At 38.0% G+C, this 19,975-nt stretch overlaps 2 protein-coding genes across 2 annotated transcripts; both read right to left on the reverse strand.

Moving 5' to 3' along the window:
- Positions 1-1,958: 1,958 nt before the first annotated feature.
- On the reverse strand, positions 1,959-11,302 carry LOC121521140 (protein LEG1 homolog). The gene is made up of 9 exons (XM_041804895.1): positions 11,158-11,302; positions 7,629-7,976; positions 7,335-7,421; positions 7,169-7,242; positions 6,974-7,078; positions 4,997-5,115; positions 4,412-4,553; positions 2,190-2,286; positions 1,959-2,110 (listed from the first exon to the last, which is right to left on the reverse strand). Exons 1-9 carry the CDS (start codon positions 11,300-11,302, stop codon positions 1,959-1,961), a joined length of 1,269 nt encoding a protein of 422 aa, XP_041660829.1.
- Positions 11,303-13,449: 2,147 nt separating this feature from the next.
- Positions 13,450-18,425, reverse strand: LOC121521304 (protein LEG1 homolog). Its single transcript, XM_041805195.1, has 8 exons — positions 18,077-18,425; positions 17,772-17,855; positions 17,114-17,187; positions 16,022-16,126; positions 15,780-15,898; positions 14,144-14,285; positions 13,952-14,048; positions 13,450-13,855 (listed from the first exon to the last, which is right to left on the reverse strand). The coding sequence occupies exons 1-8, from the start codon at positions 18,369-18,371 to the stop codon at positions 13,692-13,694; spliced, it is 1,080 nt and encodes a 359-aa protein (XP_041661129.1). The 5' UTR covers positions 18,372-18,425; the 3' UTR covers positions 13,450-13,691.
- Positions 18,426-19,975: the final 1,550 nt, after the last annotated feature.

Genomic DNA, 19,975 nt, shown 5'->3' on the forward strand with positions numbered 1-19,975 from the left:
AACTTATTATCATTATTATTTAGACATTTTACAAATATTTCTGATGTCATACATGGTAAGGGTTCACTGAGTGTTTTTTCCTTGTATTAACCATCTGTTTAGTGGCAAACTTTTAGAGTGTGTGAAATGCTGACTGATGACCAAAAACTACCACCTGGCACCTGGCTGCAGACATCAGACATCCATAAACTAGGAATGCACGATGTTATCAGTATAATAACGGTTTCTGCAGATATGAAAATTTTCACAGACATTTACAATGAATGATTTGGCTATTAAAATCTGCTTTTATCAGCGGTATACATTGGCCATATAAACAAATAAGTTAGCTAATAATTTTGTTTTAGGCTGAACCAACAGACTTACGTTAGCTGAAGTCTTTTTCTTTATTCATCATCATTCCTTACACTTTAAAGTCTGTTTTAAGGACTGAAACTTGTTCATTTATTCATCCTCAAACTTTAAAATGAGTGTTTTAAGGTTTTAGGTAAGGTTGGTTTAAGTCTGAACTACACTCAAATATGTATCAATACTGTTGGAGTTGAAGTATATTTGTCAATATCAGCATATTGGATATCTGCAAAAATAGAATACTGTGCATCCCTATGATGAATGCATGCATACTTGGACATCTGTAATGTGCCAGATAATATCTAAAAGACCTGTCCTTAATACAAAAATTTGTTTTAAATATCCAAATTGATCATAAACATGGAAATATAAGATATATTCAGGTGTAATTGGAAAAAGCAGCTGGGAAGAAATACAAGTTTTTAAATAGCTGGTGAGCATGAAATAAGCCATTATATAAGCTATGTTTTAAACCCCATTTCACTGTGTAGCAGTCTCCTGACTCTATTGTTCCACTGACTTTAAAGCTTCATTGAACTTCTCTGTCAAAACCCTTTCACACTGGCTTGTCATTTACTAGCTTACTAGCTGGTTAGTATGCTAATTTGCTTGCTAGTTAGTCAGCTAGTCATTGCTAAGTAGCAAAATAGATGCAAATGAGAAGTAAATGGAAACTGACTGAGCAGAGAGAGAAGAAGACACTAGAAGAGACAATAACATAGAAATAAGACTAATAGCTAGCAAACTAGCGCTAGCGACACAGCTCTACAGAATTAGCACAGGCACTGCAACCCCTTCAGCTCTGTGTTTAAGCAGATCTATTAATGTCATTGTTTCAGTTTAGCATAAAAAAATACTGTTATCCTATAACCTGTGACCTATGGTTTTCTGTGCTAATTTAATACAACAAAAATATCTAGATTATGAAATGAATGCAGAAGGCAGACTGTTATGTAGTCCCAGCTTTATTTCAAAGATTGGTAAAAATAAAACTGCAGAAAATCTTAACAAATGTGAAAGACCATTGCAAACAGGATGACATTCGTCTGCGCTAGTACAACTTATTCACAATATTTGTGAATATGCAGATAATTACCTGTTTTATAATGTAAAGGCACAAGATGGGCAACTTAAAGAGTCAGAAGCCCTTCCTGTACTGCAGTGTCTTCATAGTTCAAGCTTTCTTTGAGTTATTGACCACAGTGTTGTAGTACCTGGAGAAATAAATATATGTACTCTTACTTTTAAAGGGGCTGCTGCTACAATGGATGAACTCTGTGTGATATAGGTTACAAAATTCAACCATGATGGGATAGTAATATTTGCACAGAGGCAGATGGTTTTACAAACAAACAAACAAACAGACAAACAAACAAACAAACAAACAAACAAACAAACAAACAAAAAAACAGACGAGACAGTAGGTTACAAGAAGTAAGCACACAAGTCACACAAAAGTTATTCAGCTCCATTTACCCTAGAAAATCATGTCAAGTGTCAAATCATGTTAATCTGCATTGGCAGCTACTAAACCCAATTACATCATTGACATTTCATTCTTCCCTGCTCTCTCATTGCCTTTTGTGTATACTGTCTGTCTGTCTGTCTCAGCAGTATGCAGCTGCCCCAGAGATGATGGTCATGAAAGAGGTGGTGGGGAAGCTGGGGTTCAGCACCAGCTGCACCATCATGTCTCTGCCTTTCTCTCGGAGTTCTGCTGAGCACATGGCTCGTTTCCAAGCCTGTGCCAACGTCCCACCTGGTAGATATCAAACCCATAAAAAGAGTTAGAAATGCGATACTGTGTTTGTGTGCATGCGTGGTTGTGTTCTCCTTACCCATTATACTGTTGATGCTTTCCAGCCAGGAGAAGATGTACAGAGAGTGGTTCTCCTCTTTACTGAGGTCAGGAATTTTAGGTGCGTTGTCTTCCTCCTTCATGAATAGAAATTATCGACAGGACAAAAATAATCAGAAATTCATAGGTTTCAACAAAAAGAAATGTCTAAGAGCCATAGATGGTGCTTTTTGCACTAGCTGTACAACTTTTTAATACAGAACGGATGTAGTCCAGACACCCAGCAAAATGCCTGGCACAACAAACCCCTGGTTTCTTATGTCTTGTCCAACATTTGAAACAGAGCTGCAATGATTAGTATCACTTCTCCCTCAAGGACCAATCAAAATCAAGAAGGGGTGGGGCTTCTGGTACCCACCTTACCAACAACAATGGTGAGAGAGAAATGTACCAAATTTTGACTTTCTGAGAGTACGCATTCCAGGTCTAGAGCTGCAGCAAATGCTGGGACAGGATTCTTTTGTGTTTTTGTGTTCTTTATGAAATATCCTTGAATAAAGGAAATTATTAAGCACATAAAGCAATTTAAAGAGCAACTAAACCCTGCCCTGAAGTTTTGCAGGAAAAAAGTGGGAACCGGCAAATTGGAGGCATCACTGTGGCACGCTAGGTGTGTGGATAATGTAATGCTGTTGTTCAAGATGGCAAATAAACCAAGTTTTTCTTAAAATGAAGTGGATAACATACTTCTTTGTGTCTTCTACATCAGTGGTTCTCAACATTTTCAGCCTGCGACCACCAAAATAAAGGTGTCAGAGACCGGGGACCCCCACTGTACCTGAAGGTGGTTGAACAGGAACGTTCAAGAATAGTCATGTGCAGACAAGGCTGTCCATACAGGGGGATAAGTGGGCGAGCTTTCTGGGGCCCAACCAAACTGGGGGGCCATGGAGGTCAGCAAAACCATGGTCCATTGTAAAGTTAGGCTGTGATACCCATATTTTATACTTAACCTGAATAATAACCACTCTTATGTAAGCGTGTAAGAGTCACTGTTATGTAAATCCTTTTTGTGAAAAAAAAAGAATAAAAATGGTTTAAAAACTGCTAAAATAGGTTAAAAATGGCTAAAACATGGTGGACAAGGTGGTGATGTTGGATTTTAAAGGTAGCAGAAATGGGTTAGAAGTGGTAAAAATAAGATAAAAATGGCAAAAATGGGTTAAAGTGGCAAAAGTGTGCATAAATAGTAGTAAAAGGGAGTGAAAATGTGACTGAAATGGCTTTAAATTGGCAAAAATGGGGGGAAATTTGGTGAAATGGAATGGAAAATTGATTTAACTGGCAAAAAAGGGTTAACTGAGAAAGAAAAAATAGGCAGATATTGGCAGAAATTGGTTAAACCACAAAAATTGGGCATCTGGAATGGTGAAATGTGGTTAAAAAAAGGGGTGTAAAAAGGGTTTAATATTGGCAGTAGTGGGTCAACAGAGGCACCATTAAAGGGGTTAAAAAAAAATGTGACAAAACTGGTGTACAGTGGCGACCCTAAAGGGGGTCTTGACCCCAAGGTTGAGAGGCAATGTTCTACACGACCATACATCCTGATTATCCTGTTTTTATGTCCAAAAATGCCATTAAATTCAACAGTTGTGGCAAGTATGCTGGGGAAAAAGGGATCAGTTACGTCACTCATCTCTCATAAGGTAATGGGTGATGTAGAGCTGTTGCCCTAGATTGTGAATAAACCATGTTTTTTGTTTGTTTGTTTAAACAAAAAGATATGCAAACTTGTGTTTTTACATATCATCAGTTAACATTCATGTAACTCTCAGTAAGTCTAACTTGAATGGTTATGACATTATGTATTATAATGAAACTGGAGAAAGCAGCTGAATGATGTTGTGGCTGGTAAGGTACATTAGGAAGAGGGAGTTGGCGTGTTTTATCCCTCTCTCTCCCAGCATTATCCCTAACTTTCTAAAGGCATATTTTAAAAAGTCCAAAGTAAATTCTGGGGTTTAGTAACTCTTTAAAACAGACCTGATGAATACATCCAATTGCAGCCAAAGTCAACCATCATACGATGCAACTATAAGCCCAAGTATTAGGTGCTTGAGGCTGGGTTGTCTATGCTGAAAGCACAAAAAGCACCCTTTATGTACATTAGCCCTGATAATCAATACATTAAAATATTTTTTTTCAATAACTGGTAATCTATCAAATAAGACGAATGAATGAATGGGCAGAGTTGGTACGTACAGTCAAAACTCGACTGGGCAGAGAGGTGATGAACTTTGCAGAATCCTCCAAGTTGGACTGGAAATACACAGCTGAAAGGTAATCAAATATGTACAGCCAGCTGTTTGCAAATGACACCTCTTTACTGGAGTAGAACGTTTTCCTGAAGAAGAGAGAGACAAGGATCTGGTCAGTTGAAATCAAACAATGAAAATAGGTACACTTTTGTATTTTATTTGCTTTTATAACTTCGTGTTTGATGAGAGGAATGATGCTGAATGTTAGTATTTTGTCACAGAGCCTACTGTAGGAAGGGGCAGCCAGAGGCTGTGTAGCCTAGCTTAGTGTAGCATAAAATAGAAAAACAGTAACCAAAGGACAACGCTTAAATAACTCACAGCCCACCATTACCACTGAATGTGGTAATGTGTCCAAGCATGCTAAAACAAAATCCACAAGGGAAAAAACATGAAATCAGTGGACACGCTTGCCTTGCGATTATTTATTACAAAAAAAAAAAAGTCATTTTTGCAGTCAACAGCTGGCATAAATGTTTCAAATATTGACCATTTTAAGAGTTCAAAACTGAAGTTAAGGTTTGGTTACCTATTGTCACATACAGAAGACGCTTGAACTGAAGCCATCTGAGCATCCCAGAAAAGACCCAGGATAGCGTCTTTTTTCTCTGTGTCAGACAGAGCAGAAGCTCCTGTTGTGATGAGACCCTTGAATCAAATACAAAGAAAATTAGATGCATTAAAGATGTACACCAGTAGTTCAGCTTTGAAACTAAAACCATACAGTTAGGATATTCAATTCAATGACATTCAATTCAATTTGATTTGATATTCAGATTTTTAAGGAAGTAACAGAAACGTCGGTCATACGATACTTTTGATGCAAAAAATTAATGCAAGCAAAAAAGAACACTAAGTTCACAAAACTTTAAGTTTGTTGTTTGTCCACTGGGGTGGAGAGAACCAATTTTAATTTGTTGAATCTGAGTTTTGAGAGTTTTTTGTCAATAAATCAGAAGCATAGGATTCTTGTCAGGGGTAAGACCCAAAAGTTCCAGAAAAGTGAACATCATTTAATTTTAAAAGTATATCAAAATAGGCCACTCTTCAATTCTCATTTAATTCATTTAAGTTTGATGTTTGAATACAACTCAAGACCTATAATAACCACTGAGTGAAGTCTTGGCCAATTAAATCAGGCCATTTTAAATCCCCCAGGCTGGGACAGCCCTGCATATTTATCTTCATGCAAGATGTTAAAGTTGATCAATTATTGGAGATTTGCAACAGAAAGTGTAGATGCTATTCACTTATCTGTGAACACAAACTTAATGCCTCTCCTGCATTAATCCACAACTTCTTAAAAAAAGAATGAAGATGGTTGTTTCACCCTTTTGAGCCCTGAGCTTTTTTTCAACCAGTTTGTCTCACCTGGACTTATTGTCTGAAAAAAGCTTGAAAACATCACCCCTGTGGTGCAGTAAAACTCTAAACATCCTTTTTTCAGGATAACCTGGACTTTAAGAATGTACTGTACATGCTGCAGTACCGTCACTTGAATTTTTAAAAAAGTTATGTTACTATAAAGACAAAAATAAAAACTGAACAGAAATTTAAACTCAAAGATTTTTATATATTACAGACAGTAGATAATCATGACAAGGGCTGGTTTTGCAATGAACAAGCTCATCTGAAATTTACAATAACCTGCATGAAACAAACCATAAAAGACCTGTCAGCCAGTTTGCTGCAGTTGGACTAAAACTAAGGATATTTTGTTTATTATTTCATTTTTTTAGCTGATTAAGTAAACACACATGGTGGTTTTAGCTTTTTTTGAACCCTCCTTTCAATTTTGATTTTATAACTAAAATTATTTTTACATTCTATATTGAGTCATTTAGTTAGTATTAGTTAATTATGATAACCTTTAAACAAATATATACATACCTAAATAATAAAGCATTATTCTTGATGAGAAAAAATGAAGCTTTTTTTTCTTAATATGGAGAAGATTTTATACAGAAAAAAATCAAATGAAAAAGTTCATCCTACAAAACACTAATTCATCTTGGTAGCCAGATAAAACCATGCTTTTTAAAACTGCTTCATGTTAGGATGTTGCATAAACCAGTGGTTCTCAACTGGTGGGTTGGGACCCTTCACAGTAGGGTTGCAAAGGTATTCCTGAGAAAAAATACACCAAAAAGTTCACGAAACTCTAAAAAAAAAAAAAAAAAAAAAATGCTTGGTTTGTCCTGTTGCTTTGACTTGTTCCTTGTTTTGTACTGCAAAAAGTCAGAACACTTCTATTGCATTAAGTAAATTGGATTGGACAAAAGATATCAGAAATTTAGGTTGCAATTTTTCATTCAGGAGTTGATGGTGGGTCATGAAGCTCCATTGAGAACTGCTGCTTTAAAACATCCTGTAAGTTCTCTTCCTGAATAAATATCAAAAGCCTTTTCAAAGAAATTTCCAGGGGAACATGACATGAAGTGGTGATGTTCAGAATCAAAGCAGTATGTTTTAGTCTCATTGTTTTTGTATATCTATGCAGATTTACCTGGAAAAAGGCATCCCACTTAGCCATGGCATCAGGGTGCCTAGCTGAACAGTCAGCATATGTGGTGCAATAGTCTGTATTATCTTCAGGCATCATCATCTGGACCTAAACAGTAACAAAATCAATTGAAATTGTAATCATCAGCATGACTGAAAGCAGATGTTGCTGTAGAAAGGAGTATAACTCCTCATGTACCTGAGCTCCTTCTCCCATGAATCCATTCTGTGTAGCAGATATGAAAGGCAGCACAGAGACGTGATAATTTACACCTGGTGGAGAGGAGAAAGTGGTTTAAATGCATCTTTTTGTGTTTTGCTATCAATCCTAACTGTTTCTGTGTCTGTACATTGGTCCAACTTACAGCCCCACCAGCTCTCTGGAGCAATACAGTTAACATCTCCGGGTAGCTTGCCACAGGATGTAGCACCAGTTGGGTCTGCAAGACGGCCTGCAAAGCCAAAAAGTACATTAATACAAAAGAATCTGTTTGGAGGCTAATGTACCAAAAGTTCTCTATGTTCAGGACTTCAAGTGATGAGTATGTTTTGCTTGTTGATTTGTGGCTCACAGTGGAAGCTGCATATTTGAAATCAAGAACCTGTAACTACTCTGAAATCATTCTGCACAAGCTCTTATTTTGGAGGGGAAAAAGTACCTGAAGTGTGCATCCACACTAGCTGCAGTGCCAAAGCCCAAAGAGGATTGGCCGAGGCATCCGGTCCCATTGTTAACATAAACGGGTTTGTAGCGTCGATCATCAGCCGGCTAAGACTCAGGCGATGGAGGTGGTTGAGGGGGCTAGGAGTCATGATGCCAGCCTGTGAGGGCAGCTCAGACACTTGGCCCATCGTTTGGGACCATAAGAGAGGAATGCCATTCTCTAGAATTTCAACAGAGCTGCTGAGAGACACAGCACAAGCCAGGAGAAAGCAGAGGAGCGTCAGACGCAGCATGGCTGAAGAGCTGGGGTTGCAGACAGGGATGGAGTGAAGTCTTCCCTGGTCTGAGAGTTGTCACACACATGGCTTATATAGTGTCTGTTTACATTCACATGCTACAGCAAACATGAGAGACACATGTTCAAAGAGACACACGCTTATGTTGGTACACATGACACTTTGTTCAGTGAACTCCCATGACAGGCTGATAAGATAATGAATGTACATAAACCCAAATCCTGTACTAATGTTTAGAAAAAGGTCTGCTTTTGATATTGGAAGCAGTCAACTTTATATACAGCTATAAGTGCCATTTTTCAACGCCTTATGTTTTTATAAATTATGTCTTCAGAACTGATTTTCACAATTATAACCATATTATTATACAATACAATACAGTGAAAAGAAAATATGATGAGTGATGTCTGTGCAAGATAAACTGTGATGACAAAAGTATTCAGACGTCTGGCCATTACACCAACAGGGACTGTAATGAGATTGTATTAAAATGCATGTACTTTAACATGGACTTGCCCCACCTTTTACATCTACGTATAACCTCCACTCTTCTTGGAAGGCTTTACACAAGATTTTATGTGTTTTTGTGGGAATTTGTGCCCATTCATTCTGTCATTCTGGCAACTTTTATGCATCATTTGCCTAGTCGTTGACCCCACTCTGTGATTTTACATGGTCCTCGCTTCTTTGCTGATTGCTGTTGTTCCTGAACGCTTCCACTTTCTAATAATACCATTTACAGATGACAGTGGAAAATCCAACAGGGATGAAATTTCACAAACTGTCTCGTTGCAAAGGTGGCATCCTTTCACAGTACCACGCTTAGTCACTGAGCTCTTCAAGATGACCCATTCTGTATCACAAATGTTTGCAAATGGAGACTGCATGGCTAGGTGCTTGATTGTAGCATCTATGGCAGCCGGTCTGATTGAAATACCTGAATTCAATAATTAAAAGGTGTAGACAAATACTTTTGTCTTTATAGTATATGTAGTGTTTAAGTTGCCTATGCTTAACCATGTTCCCTTCGAGCACAAGGAAAGAGCAGTGGAGACAGGCCATTTTTATATCACCTCACATACTAGCCCTGTTAGTACGGGCACATTCTGTGCACTGATGGCATTTTAGAGCTGGAGTACACTGTCATCAGAGAGAAATACAAGAAATAGAGAATAAGAAAAGAGCAGCAGAGTAGAGTGCTGGTTCAAAACCTACAAACAATAGCTGTTACTACGGACTTGTGGAAAGCTCAACAATATGTTAGCATTACTTGTCTTTCATTCAGAGGCAGGATCTGAATCCTCCTGTCCTATAGACAGGGCCGCATGGTGGTGCAAGGGCCAGCACTCTAGCCTCAAAGCAAGAAAGATTCCAGTTCAAATCCCAGGGCCTTTTTATGTGGAGCTTGAATTTTTTTTATGTGGGCTTTGTCTTCTTAGGCCAATTTGACTCTAATTTGTCCGTAGGTGCGATGGTCTGACTGAACCTGTCTAAGATGTGAAGTAACAGACCAAAGTTGTCCACCCACCTCTGCTGGTTACTTGCTTTTCTGAATTGAAGAGTCTTTTCAATAAATACTTCAGTCAATAATGTGTATTCATTTGTCTGTAAACCACCGTTCCTAAATTAGGGATACATTTAAAATAGTAAGGGAAAAATGTTGTTTTAAAAGTGGAGACATTATCTGGCTTCACAACACAAGTGTGTGCAAGCTACACATGAAACATTTTTGGGGGCATGCAGCAGCGTGAGACTGATTCTCAGCTGACCTTAATGTAATGTTTAAGTTGCATGATGAGTTTTTCTTGAGATAATGTGGGTACTTGAATACTGAAATGACTGAAAATGCCCATCTGTAGTTTGAATATGGGCTGACTCGAAATTCCTAGGCATTTAGGGCCATTCTCATGTGAGCACTAAAACATCTGCATTTGCTTTCTAACACTGGAGAATGATGCTTTGTTTAGAAATTCAACCATTTGAACTATGTGAAACCTAAGATGATGCTTAGTTTGGGTTATTTAACAAAAGTTTATGAGGCAAAAATAAAAGCTCACTTTAAATAAAACACACAAGTTAATCAAGAAGGTTAATCAAAAGCAGTAGTGGAAAAACATGAGGGACAACAGAAGCAGCGACAAGACACACAAAATGGACTGACATAGCAGGTCAAGAGAACATGCTCAGGGCCAAGAACCAGGGCACAGTTCAGGAGGCCGACCAGGGGAGCAGAGCAGGTCAGGAGGGCAGATGGGATGCTGACTAGATAGGCATAACAGATCAGAGGGGAGACCTGGGGGCCAACCAGAGGAGCAGGGCAGATAAGGAGGGCAGCCTGGGAGGCCAACCAGACGAGCAAGTCAGATCAGCAGGGATGTTGGGGAGCCAACCAGACAGGCAGGATGGATCATCAGACCAGCCAGGAGAGCCAACCAGATAGGCAGGAGGGCAGCTTAGAGACCCAAGCATATCCTGGGCCACTGGGGCTGAACCTTCAATTGGAACCAAGAGCCAGTGTAGGCTGGGCAGGGAACCAGGAGAGCCTGGGTGGGACCTCCTGACTCTGCAACTGGGGACTCACTGTCTCACTGCAGGGACCAATAGTACCTATCTGCAGGATTGCAGGCAGCTGTTTCTGGACCGCAGATTTGCGACTGTAGCTCCAGGACCAGGGTTTTTCCACAACAGCACCACCCAACGCAGTGGAGGAGCATTGCAATTAAACAAGTGGCAGCAGTTTAGATTTATGATCATAGATAGAGGACCCATGTTTTGTGTTGGCACAACATTAATAGAAAGAAATCAAAAGTTCACTTAAAGTATTTTTTTAATGTTATTTGTGTTTTCCCTTAATTTCATATAACCTTATTATGCATGTTTAGTTGTGTAAGCCTTATTTTTCCATTAACATTATGACTGATGGTAAGTACAGGCTAAAAAATAATCTTTCTAGGGAACAGACTCTCGATCTCCTTTGTTATTTAATTTTAATTGTTTTAGTCTAACAAGCTTTCATACTACTAATTATTTTTTTTATCGTAACACCTCATTTTGAGGGACATGAGCAGACTTAACACATTAAGTACTGCGCCCTGATTGTCGCTGTAGTGAGTAGTAGCAATAGCTAGCAACCTGTGTTTTTAAAAATGCCAATAAACAACATGCATGTGTGCAAGCAGGTTCCTGGATCCCCAGTCCTGAAACTGCTGCATGCAAGCATGCAGATACACCCTTCTCGCAGGGAATGGTGACAGACAGCGCTCTGCTCCGAGGCAGAGTCACAGGGACAGTGGAAGGCTGAGACCAGGACTGGTCCACAGACTCCTAGGGCTGAAGCTTGGGCTGGTTCACTGATGGCTGGGGCTGAGGCCATGGATCAAGATCCAGCAGGAACAAAACCAATAAACTTGAAAATATGGATACTACGAATTTCTGTGAGGCCCAAGGAAGGTTGTCTTGTCTTTGCAAGAGCTAGGAAAAATAGTTGATCCAGTCTTCCCAATCCAGGAAGACTGCTTCAGATCAAAAATAATCTGGGTCCATCTTGGTTAGTTCATTCTGTCATGGATTAGTAATCTTATCTGGAAAGAGTTTGAAAAATCACTTGCAGATGAAACACAAAAAGTGAATTTATTTACCAAAGTCCACGAGGCAAACAAATAAAAAAAACTCTACTGCAAATTGTCCCAATATTAAAGTTAATCAAAAATCCAAACAAAATCGAGCAGTGGTGAAAAAACACAAGAAAAAAAGTAAGATACTGTGGTAGCACAGGTAAAGCCTATGCAAAATTTACAGACAGGAGTAGTGAAAGAGAATAATACAAAGGAAACACAGAAGAACCGTGATGAAAGGATGATAAAAATGACATCATACAGGGCGCAGATGGCCTTGTTCGTCCCAGGTTCAAATCTGGCCTGTGGCCCTTTCCCAATGTCTCTCCTCGCTCTCTCATCTCAGTTTCTGCTCTGTCCACTGTCCTTCTCTATCAATAAAAGCCCCAAAAGCCCCAAAATAAATCTTAAATAATAACAATAATAAAACAACACAATACACCAGAAACTAAAACTAGGTAAATACTTAAAATAAGAGTAAACTTGCCTCATCATGAATAAATGAATTTTGAAGAATTAGAAAATAAAAATACATTAACTTCTGACCCCAGAAGTCCAATATGCATGACAGCTAAATGTAGACAATAAGACAATAAGGCACACTGTGAGACACCAATCATGACAAAGTGCGCAACTTCATTAGAGACGTCAGGACTTTTAAAAAAGTACAGAGGTACGAAGAATATTCTTGAATGTGAACAACAAACAAAGAAATGGGGCAAAGTAATTCGTTCAAGACACTTGAACTCTTTAATATGCTTTAGGTGTGTAAATAAAGAAACATGTAGATACTTTATCATATCTGTGAGTTATCATTTGACCAGTCAAGCAGGCCTATTTTGTCTAATAAACTTCCAAGAACCCACTCCCAAATAGCACTGTTCTGCAGACTGATGACATCTTGTTTGTCAGCAGTGGTTAATCGATGTTTCATCAAAAGCAGATATGATCTGTTTAGTTACTGTTCTGTTTGCTAACTGTCTCAGAGAGTGGGTAGAAGAGTTTAAAAACCCAGTACAGCTGACTCATGGTGACATATGTAATGCTTTGTTCCATGTGACTTTTTATCATCACATGCTCTAGTTACATACTGTAAATAAATGGCCATTAAACTGAAATTACTGTCGCAATTACGTCGATTTGTCTGACTGTCTGTTTTCTGTTTTTAAAAATGGATGATGATAATATTATGGTCATTTTTTCAGGTTTTTTTTTTGTTTTTGTTTAAAAAGTTATGCAAAATGTTGAATGACCATGAACTGCAGACAAGTAGATTTGTTTAACCCTCCTGAACCTGTTCAACAAATATTGTGTCCTTTTGGGCTTACATATGATAGCTGATGTAAAAAAAAAAAAAAAGACGTTGTGTGTAATTTATCAAACAGCATATGAACTTATTGAATCTGGAAATTTTTTTATAGTCTTTGCTTTTACCATCTGAGAAATGCTACTCTCCTTAGAAAATGGTGATACATTACATACAGTCCAATGGTATGGTTTGCTATGAAATACTAGGTTGTTTCTTTAAGGATAACACCATACCTAAAGAAATGCACTTGCTTAAGGAGAGTACAAAGCTTTTTTTTTACTTCTACAGACATTTTAATGCAAGAAAATAGATTTCTTCCAAGAACGGTCAATCAAATATGAATATACACTCTTCTGAGTCAAAAGTTTCCAAAGAACCCCTTTCATCTCCTGTAAAATATCAAGAGTCCTCAACACATCAGATAAAGATGTTTTCTGGACTTTCGCTTGCTTTTTCTCAGCTTATTGTTGGCATATATTTTCATCAAATTACCTCTGGAAGGCGCTAAGGTACCAGAGTAGACTTGATAGCAGAAATGAAAGCATGGTTGAACCTGGAACAATGCAGTGCTTTTTTATAAAGAGGATGACAGTGATGAACATTTGAGATCCTTTATTGAAGTAAAACCACAGTTGATCATATCTCCAATTACAAGTACAACACATGCATTTGAATTATATAGTAATGACCATTCAAATTTATGTCATGTTTCATAGATTACTGGCTATAATGCAGAAGAGATCCTACCACAATATGATCAAATAGTTGGATTGTTTTAATCTATTCAATATTGTCTTTCAATTAAAAAATTGGATACAATCACATAACTTCTGTTTCTGTTATTGACCTAATAAGCATTCAGTAGCCATCCTAACGAGAACGCCCATGAATGAGATTGAAGTGTAGGGCTCAGCAGACAGGACATCATCCAACAGTTGAGCTCCTTTCGCTCTTGTCTCCACCGAGCACATGGCTCCTTTCCACGAATCCAACAATGATATAGCTGAAAGAGGACAAAATCAGAGAGGACATTATGTAAAACTCTATGATTAAAAATCTTTATATCCTCCACTTCTGTGTCTGCGTGTGACTAACGTACGTGCTTGTGAGTTGAGAGAGTCCAGCCAGGCGAAAGTATGCAGTGATTTGTTCTCTTCTTCAGTCAAACCTTCAATGTTGGGGGCAACATCACCGTCCTTCATGCACAAATATGACATAGAGAAAAAAATCATACAGAAACATAATGACATAATTTGGAAATATTTGGATGGACAAGGCTGTGGGCATGTACCTTAAGGATTCGCCTTGGCAAAGGGCTTATAAACTTTCCTGCCTTTTCCAAACTGGATAGAAAATGTGCTGCAGCAACAAACTCAGCCAAGTTCAGCCAGCTGGTTAAAAATGCTTTCTCTGGTTCAGAGTAGTGGCTCAACCTGGGGAGAGAAGAAGACAGACAAGAGAGGCTAAAAGATGTGTTCAACTTGATGTTATAAAGGGCTTCACTGTTCTGACATCTGCCAGTGTTTTATATGTATATATAGTCAAAGCCAGTAGTGACTGGATTAGTTTAGCATAGAAACTGGAACAACAGACCAAAATCACTTCCAGTGTGTTTATATAAGCAGCACAAAATTCACTGTTTGCTTTAGTATCTGTGCCATCTGAACCACCATAACAATGGACCAATTTTTAAATGTATATGCAGTTTTTATGTTCATTTGGTTAGGTTTTTTAGTGAGAAATAGACAGAAGCACCACATATTGAACACACTTTGCAGCCATTTTGCTTGTAGTTTTCTTTCAGTGAACTTGCATTGCATCAAAAGTCAAATGAACCACATTTCCCACACTGGAAACAGCACCGCTGAAACCAACACTTCCTCCAACAATGCAAGCAACGACCCTTTTTGACTTGGAGCAAGGTGATGCGGTCAGTCATAGAGGCCAAATGTAACTTAGGGATATCTAGTCACAGCAGACCAGCTTACACCTCTGCACATTTCTGAACTGCTCTCTTACTCTTCTTTTGCACATCGCTGTTTTTTTCTTTAGCCAGAGGTCTTGAGTGGAAAGTTGTAAATGTTGTTTGAAGGAAACAATTTTCTGAAACATTAAATATAACATTAGATGCCATGTTTGGGTATATATACAACTATTCAAATAGTTTGGGTTTGGGAGGTGTATATTTCTGTGGGAGTGGGATGGGCAGGAATGAAATCCTCTCCAGTGTCACCCTCTAGTGCAGAGTTGGTGCAACAATGAACACACTTTGGGTTTAGCCTTTTTTTTCTACCTGAGAAAGAAGGATCTAAACCCTGCTCTTACAGGCGTTAAGGACAATGCGAATAAGCTGCACAAAAATGCAAACAATTGTGAGGCAAATTTTGCCACACCTTTCTATGCACATCAGGAGCAACACGTGGTGTTGGAGAGGACATTTCTGCTCCTCTAAGTGCTTTACAACTTAGCAACAGCTTGTGTTTTGACTGGCCAGATCTTTGCTCTTTGGAAGTGAAACTTTGGAAAAAATGATCACAGTTCGAAAAAAATATCAGCCTCAATCTTGCATGGTGAAATTACACTGCTGGTGTGAAAGCTTGCATTTGCTAACAACATGCTTTAATAAAGATAATTTCATATGAATTTTTAAGGATAATCATTGAGGATCTTTACCATGGAAAATATAAAAAAGAAAACACTTTTTCTGCTGCATACTAATAGTCTCATTTCACACCTACAACCAGGCAGAGATTTCAGGCATTAAAAATAACTATAGAAATAATCTGTTTTGTTACTGGTGGTCTCAATTGCTTTTGAAGCTCATAAATAATCATTTTTAATTTCAGACTGTTTCATGACTAGTTAAACACTTGCTAGTTAAAAAGCTTGCTGTCTCAAAGCAGAAGGGAAAGAGTTAAATAGTTTACTTGGCTTCACATGTACTGGATGCATAGGTTGAAGCCATCTGGGCAGCCCAGTAGAGACCAAGGATTTTGTCTTTCTTCAGAACATCTGGTATATCTTCAGAACCCGTTGAGATGAGACCCTTTGATCAAACACAAAGATCATTGCAGAAATTGAACATTTACTCCAGAAATGTAGCCTTTAAACATAAGTGCCACTCTAAAGGTTTGGATGTAGATTTATTGTGTCTGTCATCTAGGGTTACATTGAAGAAGGCGTCCCATTTTGCCATGGCATCAGGGAACTTAGATGAACACTCAGTATGTGTGGTGCAGAAGTCCGTAACACCCTCAGGCAACTGCATCTGGACCTAAAAATATACAGAGAGCTGTCATCACCATAATTATTATCATTGTCAACACAGTAGGGATAGTAGCTGCAGTGTTTATAATATCTGTGCAGATTGGTCTTATTGGCGTCTGAGAAAGGAGGAAGAAAGCCCCCATACTTTAGAGTAAATAGGGACACTCCATGACTGACCCATATTCAGATGGCTACCTTATATGTTTTATGAAAGCATGAGATTGAAATAAAAATGGAATTAATTTTTCTTTCATTTCAATCATCTGGTAATTGAAATTTTGAAATATCCCTCTTACTAATTTTCTGAACAATAAAAGTAAAACTTTATAATTTTCAGGATTTATCAAAGGGAAAAATGGAAGTCGACTTGCCGCCCTTACTGCAGTGGCATCACTTTGTTATTTGCATATTGAATATCAGCTGATCAAAGAAGTGGACATCTTCTTTAGCATTACGTTATTTCAAAAATATGATGTAAAGGGAGCCACTGTCTTAAACCATTTTTTAATATCAGTGGAAGATACATTGTACATTCAAAAACTTTAAAAATTATGTTTCGTATGGCGAATAAGAGCATTCAAGTGAGGTTTGTATTCAAAAAATCTATAAACCTGCAAAGTCAAAACAAATCTTAAATACAGAAGTTATGGAATGGGCTTAATGATGAACTGAAAATGTGTAATTCTATGCTGGCATTCAGAAAGACTTTCTGATGAAAAATAATCAAAGGTTAATGTGAACTGAAACTTGATGAAAGTTGATTTCTATTTGAAACTATCATGGATTTAGTTTCTCATTGTATAAATAGGCAAAAATAGCTACTGGCTTCAGCCTATTCCTTTTTCAGTTGCTGACTGACAAACTTTTATGTAAAAATGATCATTTTCTATGCTTGTTTTTAAATTTTTTTTATCAATATATATGTAACTGAAATAAAATGATTAATTAATGAATTCATTCATTCATTCATTCATTCATTCAGTGTCTCGCGTACCTGCACTCCTTCACCAAAGAATTTGTTTTTTGCTGCTGACAGGAAGGGCAGGACTGAGACTAGATAGTTTTCACCTGAAGAGAAAAGATGTTAAATGCTTTATTACTGGAATTTTGATATACAGTTGATACTAAATTATTAGTTTCTCAGGGAAACTTTTTATAGAGCATTTTAAGCTCTTCAGGTTAAAGCATTTTTTTAATAAAAAATGATTGAAGTACCTATGGTTCCACTAATAGGGGCATATAAAAGAAAGATACATTAACCAATAAAATCACTTTAAAGACACCACTTAAACAACAACATAAATGAAGCAAAGGCAAAAGTCAGTGTAGGACTACAATAGAAAAAATCGATATGTGCAAATATTGCTACAGCTTGTTCAAGTTCAGTGATAGCAGCAGGTGAAAAATATTTTTTGTAATGCAGGTTTTCTTCTTTGAGACTGAAAATCTCTATCCAGAGGGAAGAAGCTGAGAGTCACTGTGCAAAGGATGGGAATCATCATCTGACTCAAGTTGTGCACGGTGATGACTCAGCAATCAGCAGGCTACACCATAGAACTGTTTGGTTGAAGAAATGCTTTATCTTTTAAAGATGTGAATGACCAATGAAATAGACCTGATACTTTTTATGTTTCTGTGTGTTTTCTACTTACAGCCCCACCAGCTCTCTGCAGAAATACATACAGGATCTGCTTCCGTACCACAGGTTGTACTATTAGTCGGGTCTGCAAGACGCTCTGCAGATACAAGACATTTGACAATGCCATCAGTTTGTTTTGGTCTTTTAAAAGATTGTGTCAGATGTTACCATTTTAGAATTAAAAGGTATGGGAATATTTGTAAAAGTTGACTGTGCGACTCTCTGCCAAAGTGGAATATTTGATAGACATGAGATCATTCCTGGGTGAAATAGCTCAATATTTATGTGCACTTGCTGTAAAAATAAATTAAATCTCACCTGAGGTCACCATCCATGCAAGCTGCAGTGGCAGCCCCCAGATAGGATTTTGATTAACGCCTGGTCCCATGGGAAGCATTAACCAATCGGTAGCAGCCATCAATATCTTGTAAAGACTCATGCGGTGAATGACGTTAAAGGGGTTTGGCACCACAACATCATTCTGTATCGGCAGCTGATCCAGTTGGCCAAACGCTTGTGCCCACAACACTGGCACTCCATTGTCGAAAATAACAGCAGAGTAGCTGAGAGAGACAGCGCAGGCCAGGAGGCCGAGAACCACCAGACGCATCATGGCTGAGGAGCTTTGAATGCAGACAGGAATGGTGTCGAGTGCATCTTCCCTGGATTGAGAGATGCCTTTTATACCCCTGCATGACTTTTTTTCAACCAACACAATCAAAAACACACCTACTCAAAGACATATTAGTCCATGTGATACTTTGTTCACTTGACCTACACTGACTGACTGATTAGATAATTTAAGTAAATAAAACTCTAAACTCTCTTTATACAATCAGACTAAAAAAAAAGCCTCACTATTAAACACACAAATACCAAAGTGGTCATGTCCTCAGCAGACTTTCAACATGAACTTACTAAGAGAGATATCAGCTTCTCATATGAATCCATAAAAGCAGAGCTGAATACTCTTTCAAAGTAGATTGGATTTAACTTTAAGGAGATTAAACTGAGTTCACAATAGTCTCCAGTAACAACATGAAGGAAAGGGGGTTTAGTAGATTACTGATTCCTTAAAATCATAACTTTTTTTTTTGTTTTTTGTTTTTGAGGTAACATAAGCCAGGTTCCAAAAATTGGTAGAGCTCGACCACTGCTGTCATTTAAGTGGAGAATCACAATATTAAGGTTTTTTACTTCCAAGGATATTATGTAGCACTTAAATCGAGTCGTCTTTGGTAATATGACATAATTAACCATGCTATCTTGGTCAATTGACTATAATACACTGTAACACGATGTTTATGTAATGCCTGTGAGCTCAAACACAGTGCCCAATGCAATAATACACTTTCTAGGTTTTGTAGGACCTTCTCTTTTCCATGTGTTTGAAATGACCTGAAATTAATTATCAATAATTGATATTTTATCAAATGCCACAAGATGAGACCTCTTTTTCCATGTAAAAACACTGTAACTTTTTGCATACTGTCTGAGAGTCTCTCTGAGATGGGAGAAACTCTGCTACAACAACTGTTGCCTGGGATCTTCACCAGTCAAAGTTTTATGGGAGAGTGGCATAGAGAAAGCCACTGTTGGAGAAAACTCAAATTAAATCTCGACTAGAGTTCACCAAAAGGCAATGTGGGAGACTCCATGGTCGAGTGGAAGAAAGTTCCTTGGTCTGATGAGACCAAAATGGTGCTTTTTGGCCATCAGACGGGACGCAAAGTTTGGACGACATCAAACACAGCACATCACCACAAACACACCATCCCTGCAGTGAAGTGGCAGCATCATGCTGTGGAGATGCTTCGTGGCAGTCGGCCCTGAAAGGCTTGTAAAGGTAGACAGTAAGACGAATGTGGCAAAATATAGGAAAATCCTGGAGAACAATTTTGTTTAGTTTGAAAGAGAACTACAGATTGAGAAATGTATTTTCCAGCGTGACAATAAGGCAAAGTATACAGTGAAAGCTACATAGAAATGATTTAAAGACAACAAAGGGAATGTTCTGGAGTGGGAAAAGGCAGTTCCTTGGAAATCCCATTAAGACCCATATTAGAATGCCCATTTTGAATTAGAAATAAACATGTTTATAACCTGATTCAAAGTCCAGTTTGGCCTGAGCTGTTGTCTTTGTTAGTAAACACATTTAAGGAACAAATATTTGTTTAACTTTTGTGGGAGGGTTGTAGTTTTTAAAGTTGGGCAGTT

The sequence above is a fragment of the Cheilinus undulatus genome, linkage group 14 (genome assembly GCF_018320785.1).
Source record: "Cheilinus undulatus linkage group 14, ASM1832078v1, whole genome shotgun sequence".
NCBI classification, from domain to species: domain Eukaryota; kingdom Metazoa; phylum Chordata; class Actinopteri; order Labriformes; family Labridae; genus Cheilinus; species Cheilinus undulatus.

What these genes read in the sequence shown, in the direction of transcription:
- LOC121521140 (XM_041804895.1), bottom strand. Translation starts at nt 11,302, where the DNA reads ATGGCCTCAGCCCCAGCCATCAGTGAACCAGCCCAAGCTTCAGCCCTA. An exon ending in AGTGGGATGCCTTTTTCCAG is followed by an intron (nt 5,116 to 6,973) that starts GTAAATCTGCAT and finishes ATTTGATTCAAG; the next exon opens with GGTCTCATCACAACAGGAGC. An exon ending in TGCCCAGTCGAGTTTTGACT is followed by an intron (nt 2,287 to 4,411) that starts GTACGTACCAAC and finishes CTATTCATGAAG; the next exon opens with GAGGAAGACAACGCACCTAA.
- LOC121521304 (XM_041805195.1), bottom strand. Translation starts at nt 18,371, where the DNA reads ATGATGCGTCTGGTGGTTCTCGGCCTCCTGGCCTGCGCTGTCTCTCTC. An exon ending in TGCATGGATGGTGACCTCAG is followed by an intron (nt 17,856 to 18,076) that starts GTGAGATTTAAT and finishes TTGTATCTGCAG; the next exon opens with AGCGTCTTGCAGACCCGACT. An exon ending in TCTTTGGTGAAGGAGTGCAG is followed by an intron (nt 16,127 to 17,113) that starts GTACGCGAGACA and finishes GTATATTTTTAG; the next exon opens with GTCCAGATGCAGTTGCCTGA.